Here is a 10,258-nt window from a genome sequence, read left to right on the forward strand (position 1 = left end):
ATATGTCCAAATCCAATACTGACAAAGAAGTGTGACACATAGAAATGTGATTTATAGATCTGTCATTTGCATTAGAAGCAAGTCTAAGAAGCAGTAGATATATTCTATGTGTGCTATTTCTATGGTTCCCCTTAAGTTTTGTTTTTGCTTCTTTTCCTTTTGGTTTTGTACACCAGCTTCAAAACAATGGAAAATACAATATTTTTGGTTATGGAAAATATATCTCACAGCGGTTTAGATGGTCCAATGATTCTCTACACAATGACTGCTTGTTTTGTCACATAAACTGAAATTAGGTGAACTATTAGAATAATTTTAGCAACCAGGAAATGCTTAGGGCCCCCAAAATGCTAGAAACTGCCCTGTTTCTGAACACTTCTACATTAATGTGGATGCTACCATGATTACAGATAATCATGAATGAATCATCAATAATGATGAGTGAGAAAGTTACAAATACTCAAAGACACGCTTACCTCTCACAATTACCAATAACAGGGGAGGTTAACATGTTTTTGGGGGTATGATCTTTGTTCCTCTGTAACATTCTCACTCACCATTATTCACAATTAATTCATGATTATCCATACGTATGGTAGCATCCACAATGTAGAAGTGTTCAGAAACATCTTCTCTTCTTATTTACAATAAAAGAGACTCCAAAATGACACAATACATTATTCATCATTCAGTTCCTATTGGGCAAAACATAATCTGAAACACAACCAAAACAAACTGCAAATGCATCCAAAACGTTTCTAGAGCCACAAGCTTGATGTAGTCATTGCATGCTAGGAATATGGGACCAAACGGTAAAACAGATATGTATGAAAATACCCTCAAATAAAAGGTGATATTCTGTACTGTTGCCTCATATGACATTTTTAATCTTAAATCCAAAATTCTGTAGTATAGAGCCAAATGTAAAAAAAAATTGCTTCACTGTCCAAATAAATATGGAAAGACAAACAAACTTCTTCAGTTGAGCACCTGTCAGTTTTGCAGAGAAAAAGATTATCAAGATGGATAATTCATTCCAGGTGATTCAGTACTGATATGTTTTCATTTGTTTACATTAATTTGTATTCAAGAGCACAAAAAGAACATGTGCGGAACATACAATAAATAACTCTGCATTCTGTTCATTAGAGCGTGATGAGGTTCGCATACCAATATGAATATACTGTCCCACCCAGATGTACCATCAATTACAAATCTGAGAGTTACACAAGATCCTTTCAGAATTGTTGTTTTAGTTGTGCCGTTCTCAATAGTGCAGTGAGGGAACATTGGAATCTCCCTCAAACGGCCTTTGAAGATACTGCTGGGAGCCTTGGTTTCCTACAACAGTTTTTCTGGTCTCTCTTATTGCAAAGGAATGCTTGTGCTGATTCTTCTTCAATGAACATTCAGAGCTCTGCTTTGCTGGTGTTCTGATAATGGTGCACTCATTACCCACCAACATGTCAATCTCTATTTGTCTGAATTTGATCTACTACACCCGGATCGTCCCTGCCCAGCGTGTACCCTTCATCAGGGTGAAGAGGAACATCAAAATAATAATCTACTGGGTTTGTCGACACCATGTTCTCACTGTTATATCTTGCTGTAGCTACAACATCATTAGTTGATCATCTCGACAATGTCTCATGAAATACTAATAGCACTTATACATCAATTAATGGCACTGCTGCTGGCTCACCAAATGTACTGTATTACACAAAGCAGGCATGTCATTATTTTGATCTACTTCTTTTCTGGTGTCTGTGTGGTGGTTGGGTCGAGCTGTGCCACTGTGTGCTACCTTTGTAGACGCATGAGGAGCATGAAAGAGAGCAGCCCCTTCTCCTCTCCCCAGCAGCACAGTAAGATGAGGGTCACCATCACTGGGATGCTGCAGGGAATTCTCTGCCTCCTTTATGAGCTGTTGATCTACATCGATGTCTACACAGATAAACTTTCACCTACTACAGACATTGATAATATTTTATTCACAGTCATCCATAGCCGCGGGAAGTAGGGGTGCTGAGGGTGCTGCAGCACCCCCTGATAAATCAGAACAAAAAAATACAATTACTAAATACATTACAAAAGTAGTGCACTGGGCCTTTATTACTCCTGTATGAGCGGACCAAAATAGCCTTCAGCAGCGCGGGGAGAAATAATTCTCTCAGCCATCATTGCTGAGAGAATAACATTGGCATTAAATGGTTTATAGTCAAAAAGGGGCGATCGGATTGAATCCCGGATCATAAAAATATCAGACCATATGCATGTAACCCAAGGGCAATCTGGGATTTTGCATGTTCATGAAATCACATTTTTTGTTCTTGTTTTATAAACCAGAATTAAACCTACACCTGGATTTATTTAATCTAGGTTGTGAAAATCAAAACAAATTGTATTTGTCACATGCGGCGAATACAACAGGTGTAGACCTTACCGTGAACTGCTTACTTACAAGCCCTTAACCAACAATGCAGTTCAAGAAATAGAGTTAAGAAAATATTTACTAAATAAACTAAAGTAAAACATTTTATAAAAAGTAATAATAAAATAACAATAACGAGGCTATATACAGGGGGTACAGGGACCGAGTCAATGTACTGGGGTACAGGTTAATCGATGTAATTTGTACATGTAGGTAGGGGTAATGTGACTATGCATAGATAATAAACAGCGAGTAGCAGCAGTGTAAATAGTCCGGGTGGCCATTTGATTAATTGTGCAGCAGTCTTATGGCTTGGGGGTAGAAGCTGTTAAGGAGCCTTTTGGACCTAAACTTGGCGCTCCGGTACCGCTTGCCTTGCGGTAGCAGATAGAACAGTCTATGACTTGGGCCTTCTTCTGACAGTGTCTAGTATATAGGTCCTGGATGGCAGGAAGCTTGGCCCCAGTGATGTACTGGGCCGTACGCACTACCCTCTGTAGCGCCTTACGGTCGGATGCCGAGCAGTTGCCATACCAGGCGGTAATGCAACCGGTCAGGATGCTCTCGATGGTGCAGCTGTATAATATTTTGAGGATCTGGGGACCCATGCCAAATCTTTTCAGTCTCCTGAGGGGGAAAAGTTGTTGTCGTGCCCTCTTCACAACTGTCTTGGTGTGTTTGGACCATGATAGTTTGTTGGTGATGTGGACACCAAGAAACTTGAAACGCTCGACCCGCTCCACTACAGCCCCGTCGATGTGAATGGGGGGCGTGTTCGGCTCTCCTTTTCCTGTAGTCCACGATCAGCTCCTTTTTCTTGCTCACGTTGAAGGAGAGGTTGTTGTCCTGGCACAACTGGCCAATAATGTATGCTATAATGTGATAATTATGCTTTCTATTTTACAAACGAGTCATTCATATTATTTTGATCTATTTATATATTTATTTATATATGTTTTCCTCTTTTGGTTCTTGTTTTTTCATTGTGATTTCAATCTATATCTGAGATTCACATATTTGTCTTGCGATTATTTCCTTAACTTACACTATACAGTGCATTCGGAAAGTATTCAGACCCCTTCCCTTTTTCCACATTTTGTTACTGTCACGGTTTCGGCCGAGGCTGCCTCTCTTCCTTGCTCGGGCAGGCTTCGGCGGTCGTCGTCTCCGGAGTACTAGCTGCCACCGTTGTATGTTTCGATGTTCGTTTGGTTTTGTCTTGATGTTGTACACCTGTTTTCGTTTAGCGCTCATTAGTGTCCTATAAGTTCTCGTTGTGTTTGTCAGGTGTTGTGTGTGATTGTACTTGCTGTCGTGTTTGTGCGCTACTGTTGGTTGTCTGTGCTTCGTTGTTTTCCTCCTCTGTTAGGGAGGGTTCTCGCACATGTTAGTGCGCATTTTGTTTTACGCCTGTGTGCGTATTTTCTCGCCTCCGGGCTTTTTGGCTCGTGTTATGAGTGAGTGTTCACTAAAGTCTTTTGGACTAAGTTTCTGCGTCCTGCGCCTGATTCCTGCACCACACCCACCTACAGCACCCACTGACAGTTACGTTACAGCCTTTTTCTAAAATGGATTAAATAAAAAAAAAACATCTACACACAATACCTCATAATGACAAAGAAAAAACAGGTTTTATAAATATTTGGAAATGTATAAAGAATTTAAAAAACAGAAATACCTTACATAAATAAGTATTCAGACCCCTTGCTATGAGACTCGAAATTGAGCTCAGGTGCATCCTGTTTCCATTGATCATCCTTGAGATGTTTCTACAACTTGATTGGAGTCCACCTGTGGTAAATTCAATTGATTGGATATGATTTGGAAAGGCACACACCTGTCTATATGAGGTCCCACAGTTGACAGTGCATGTCAGAGCAAAAGCCAAGCCATGAGGTCGAAGGAATTGTCCGACCAACCCGATGGTTACTCTGACAGAGCTCCAGAGTTCCTCTGTGGAGATGGGAGAACCTACCAGAAGGGCAACCATCTCTGCAGCACTCCACCAATCAGGCCTTTATGGTAGAGTGGCCAGACGGAAGCCACTCCTCAGTAAAAGGCACATAACCGCCTGCTTGGAGTTTGCCAAAAGGTGAAACCAAGATTTAACTCTTTGGCCTGAATGCCAAGCATCACATCTGGAGGAAACCTGGCACCATCCCTACAGTGAAGCATGGTGGTGGTAGCATCATGCTGTGGGGATGTTTTTCAGCGGCAGGGACTGAGAGACTAGTCAAGATCGAGGCAAAGATGAACGGAGCAAAGTACAGAGAGATCCTTGATGAAAACCTGCTCCAGAGCGCTCAGGACCACAGACTGGGGTGAAGGTTCACCTTCCTACAGGACAACAACCCTAAGCACACAGCCAAGACAACGCAGGAGTCTCTGAATGTCCTTGAGTGGCCCAGCCAGAGCCCGGACTTGAATCCGATCGAACATCTCTGGAGAGACCTGAAAATAGCTGTGCAGCGAAGCTCCCCATCCAAACTGACAGAGCTTGAGAGGATCTGCAGAGAAGAATGGGAGAAATCCCCCAAATACAGGTGTGCCAAGCTTGTAGTGTCATACTCAAGAAGACTCAAGGCTGTAATTGCTGCCAAAGGTGCTTCAACAAAGTACTGAATAAAGGGTCTGAATACTTAAAGTAAATGTGATATTTCCAGGTTTCTTTAAATACATTTGCAAACATTTCTAAAAACCAGTTTTTGCTTTGTCATTATGGGGTATTGTGTGTAGATTAGAATAAGGCTGTAACGTAACAAAATGTGGAAAAAGTCAAGGGGTCTGAATACTTTCAGAATGCACTGTATATTGAAAATTATGTAGACAGCACATGGCCATGCAGTCTCCATAGACAAACATTGGCAGTAGAATGGCCTTACTGAAGAGCTCAGTGACTTTCAACGTGGCACCGTCACAGGATGCCAACTTTCCAACAAGTCAGTTTGTCAAACTTCTGCCCTGCTAGAGCTGCCCCGGTCAACTGTAAGTGCTGTTATTGTGAAGTGGAAACGTCTAGGTGCAACAATGGCTCAGCCGCGAAGTGGTAGGCCACACAAGCTCACAGAACGGGACTGCCGAGTGCTGTAGCACGTAAAAATCGTCTGTCCGGTTGCAACACTCACTACCGAGTTGCTTCCAGAGGCAGTTTGGAACGTCAGCACAATAACTGTTCGTTGGGAGCTTCATGAAATGGGTTTTCATGGCTGAGCAGCCGCACACAAGCCTAAGATCACCATGAGCAATGCCAAGCGTAAAATGCCAGGAGAATGCTACCTGTCCGAATCCACAGTGCCAACTGTAAAGTTTGGTGGGTGAGGAATAATGGTCTGGGGCTGTTTTTCATGGTTCGGGCTAGGCCTCTTAGTTCCAGTGAAGGAAAATCTTAACGCTGCAGCATACATTGACATTGTTGACAATTCTGTGCATCCAACTTTGTGGCAACGGTTTGGGGAAAGCCCTTTGCTGTTTCAGCATGACAATGCCCCCGTGCACAAAGCGAGGTCCATACAGAAATGGTTTGTCGAGACCGGTGTGGAAGAACTTGACTGGCCTGCACAGAGCCCTGACCTCAACTCCATCTAACACCTTTGGGATATATTGGAACACCGACTGTGAGCCAGGCCTAATCGCCCAACCTCACCAATGCTCGTGGCTGAATGGAAGCAAGTCCCCACAGCAATGTTCCAACATCTAGTGGAAAGCCTTCCCAGAAGAGTGGAGACTGTTATAGCAGCAAAGGGGGGACCAACTTGATATTAATGCCCATGATTTTGGAATGAGATGTTCGATGAGCATGTTATTTCAAGTTATCCCTTTGGAGCGCAATATCAGGTGTTAAAAAAAGATGTCTAAATTGAGCATGCCTATAAGTTGCACAACTAAAAGCATATATGGCCTATGTTAACTTTGATTGTGTTCGGTAAAAATTATAAACCTTTATGCAACATTATCGGCAAGTGACTTGATGCCTACTGTGCCAAAGCGATTTAAAGTTGTCGAACGGGAGTGACGAGTGTGTCGATATAACGGGGGTAATATTATACAAATTCTGCTTTCAACAACCATCATACTGTATGATTTAGTGCAATATGCCTATCTCTGTGACGAGGTGTGAATGAAGGAGTCAGGCGCAGGAGGTAAAACACCGAAGTCCAGAGTTTATTCCGTTTACATAAATAAAACGCACCCAGCGTCAAAACGAAACTATCACAAGGGAAATAATCCACCTTGGCAATAACAAATGGAAGAGTAGCTCAACCGAGCTACTCGCTCTCACAATGAAACAATCACTCACAAAGACCAGGGGAACAGAGGGAACACTTATACACATACTAATTAGGGGAATGAGCACCAGGTGTGTGTGATTGACAAGACAAGACATGACAAGTGGAGTGATGAGAATGGGATCGGCAGTAGCTAGTAAACCGGTGACGACGAACGCCGAAACCTGCCCGAACAAGGATGGGAGGCAGCCTCGGCGGAAGTCGTGACAGTACCCCCCCCGAAGCGCGGCTCCAGCAGTGCGCCGACCCCGGCCTCGGGGACAGCCAGGAGGACGTTACTCTCCTGCCATGTAAAACCTTCTGACATGGCAGATTCGGACGGGACTAAAATTACAGATGTGGTGTTTTGTGCTCATGCACATAATTACATTACCCGACCTCCCCCAGTAAAACTAAATAGAACTGAATAGAGTCCTTTATAAAATGGCATGATACTTGTCAAGGTTTTACAATTAACCTCAATGGTGCTGCTGAGGGGAGTGGTTACAACCGTATGAAAAATGTATGCACTCACTAACTGTAAGTCACTCTGGATAAGAGCGTCTGCTAAATGATTAAAAAATGTAAAAAAAAATAATAATATGACATCATCAGCTTGAGTGCCCTGTAGAGTTGAAAGATAGAAATGTCTGATTGGTCGAAAGGATATTGTAATCATCATTATGGTAATAGACTATAGGTTAAAAGCATGAGATTCAAGTTCAGATTTTTGTATCACATTGTGACCAGAGAAAATCGATTCTCGTGATGCAACTCCATCTACATCGTTGAGAGGTAAGGTATGATGAAGCACCATGAAAACAAATCATACTTGCTGAATTGGAAACATTTACATTGTTAAACCTTTTGAAATGGAAAAAACATGTCCCTTTGGGTATTTGTGAAAATATTTCCGATGAATAAGCAACAGTAATTTAAAACATTTTACTAAGTGACAGTATACTGTGTGGAAAAATACAGCATTTACATTTTATTTTAGTTAAACCATGCATAATGTAATTATTTCCAACTAATATTCTGTAATTTATGTTTATAATGTATAGTAATAATTAATGTGACAATAATGTATATATTTTTTTATTTCAGATAAGATTCTTTCAACCACGACCATGGAACTAGGAATCAGTCTAAGCAAGGCTGATATTGTTGAGAATATACTTCTATGTTTTGAATCAGTGAATGGGTCTTGCAAAAGATCAATCTTTCCTCCAACAATACGAGTATTACTTTATCTCTTCCTTGGCTCAATGTCTGTTCTCACAGTGTGTGGCAACCTTCTTGTAATCATCCCCATCATTCACTTCAAACAGCTCCACACCCCAACCAACTACCTCATCCTCTCTCTGGCTGTGTCAGACCTCCTCTTGGGGGTATTAGTGATGCCTCCCAGCATGGTACATTCAGTGGAAAGCTGCTGGTATTTTGGAGATTTATTCTGTAAAATCTACACCAGCACTGATATCATGTTGTGCACTGCTTCCATTCTTCATTTGTGTTTTATTTCTATTGACCGGTATTATGCAGTGTGTCACCCTCTCCTTTATAGAACTAAAATAACTGTTCACGTTGTTCTGATTATGATGTTGGTCACCTGGACTGTTTCTGCCATAGTAGGGTTTTGTATGATATTTCTGGAGCTCAATATTTGGGGCATTGAGGATTTTTACTATACAAATGTTGCCTGTGAGGGAGGATGTATTTTGTTTCAAAACAAAGTGTCGAGTACTGTGTCTTCGGTGATCTCATTCTACATCCCAGGAGTAGGGTTGCTTAGCGTCTACCTAAAGATCTTCCTTATAGCACGGAGACAGGCACGCTCAATTCAGGGTACAACCAATCAGAAGTCTGTAGGCAAATCACAGAGGAAGGCCACCAAAACACTTGCTATCATTATGGGGGTATTTCTATCATTCTGGACACCCTTTTCTGTCATCAACTGTATTGATCCTTTTATTAGTTACTCTACCCCATCCGTTTTGTTTGTAACATTTGTATGGATTGGCTATTTGAATTCAACTATTAATCCCATGGTGTATGCATTCTTTTACAGTTGGTTCAGGAGGGCGTTTAGAATGATCATTTCTGGTAAAATATTTCAACCTGACTCTTCATTAATACAATTGTTTTCAGAATAAATATGTCCAAATCCAATACTGACAAAGAAGTGTGACAAATATGTGCCTTGCTCACAGTCCTTTCTTAAACAATATCAGACACAGGTGTGTAGGTTTTACTGTTTAGAAATGAATGCACTTTATGTATCTACAGAGTAGGTTCTTAATTTGATCACCCTTTTTTTGCCAAGAATTTTCCTGCACAGCAGGAAATGCAAACTTGTAGTGTATTTGAGTTTTAAAAAGGCTTCTAAAGTTTCTAATTTCCACTTATTTTATTTGCCATAACAAAAAAATCAATCAGCCCCTACAAAAATGTCCATTCATTATAATCCACATAATAATTCACATTTCCAGTTGCTGCAGGATTATTTTGTGGTCCCCTGAATTTGAAGGTGTCATAAGTATTTGGACAAATTCACTTATAGTGTATTACATTTAGTCAATTTTTGTATTTGGTCCCTTTTCCTAGCACAAAATGACAACATCAAACGTGTTGGATTCATTTGCAGTTTGTTTTGTTTCAGATTATGTTGTGCCCAATAGAAATGAATGGTAAATAATGTTTTGTGTCATTTTGGAGTCACTTTTTTGTAAATAAGAATATAATAGTTTCTGAACAGTGCCGTTTCTAGGAATAAGAGAGACAAGTGGCCGCTTAGGCCCCCCCCCTTAGGTAAGGTAGTCTAGCCAGCTATCTAAACCTTGAAGTAATCATGGCCGAATTACTGGCCGGTCACGCAATCCATATCTCTAGGGCAGGGGTTCTCAGTGAGGTCCGCGGACCCCTGTTTTTCTTTTTTACATTTCTTTAAAAAATGAATATTACAAACAGATTGGAATAATAATATTTAGAGAGTGTAATATAATACAATGTAATATTATTAATCTACAATGTATGTTCTTAACCCTGGGCAACATGGGCCTGGGAGGTTTACAGGGATAGTGGTATCCACAGTCCTCCACCAATTATACCATTTTCAACTCAATACTTCTTGTATTATTTTTGTACATAAAAGTACTAATTTAAAGCTACAATGTCACTTTTTGGGCGATCTGACGAAATTCATATAGAAATGTGATTTATAGATCTGTCATTTGCATTAGAAGCAAGTCTAAGAAGCAGTAGATATATTCTATGTGTGCTATTTCTATGGTTCCACTTAAGTGTTGTTTTTACTTCTTTTCCTTTTGGTTTTGTACACCAGCTTCAAAACAATGGAAAATACAATATTTTTGGTTATGGAAAATATATCTCACAGCGGTTTAGATGGTCCAATGATTCTCTACACAATGACTGCTTGTTTTGTCACATAAACTGAAATTAGGTGAACTATTAGAATAATTTTAGCAACCAGGAAATGCTTAGGGCCCCCAAAATGCTAGAAACTGCCCTGTTTCTGAACACTTCTACATTAATGTGGATG

At 40.7% G+C, this 10,258-nt stretch overlaps 1 protein-coding gene across 1 annotated transcript; it reads left to right on the plus strand.

Moving 5' to 3' along the window:
- Nucleotides 1-7,826: 7,826 nt before the first annotated feature.
- On the plus strand, nt 7,827-8,852 carry LOC311106599 (trace amine-associated receptor 1-like; the record flags this gene model as incomplete). Its single annotated transcript, XM_084148979.1, has 1 exon — nt 7,827-8,852. One exon carries the CDS (start codon nt 7,827-7,829, stop codon nt 8,850-8,852), a length of 1,026 nt encoding a protein of 341 aa, XP_084005105.1.
- Between the last annotated feature and the right edge of the window lie 1,406 nt (nt 8,853-10,258).

This window comes from Coregonus lavaretus (assembly GCF_964263955.1).
Source record: "Coregonus lavaretus genome assembly, chromosome: 31".
NCBI classification, from domain to species: Eukaryota; Metazoa; Chordata; class Actinopteri; order Salmoniformes; family Salmonidae; genus Coregonus; species Coregonus lavaretus.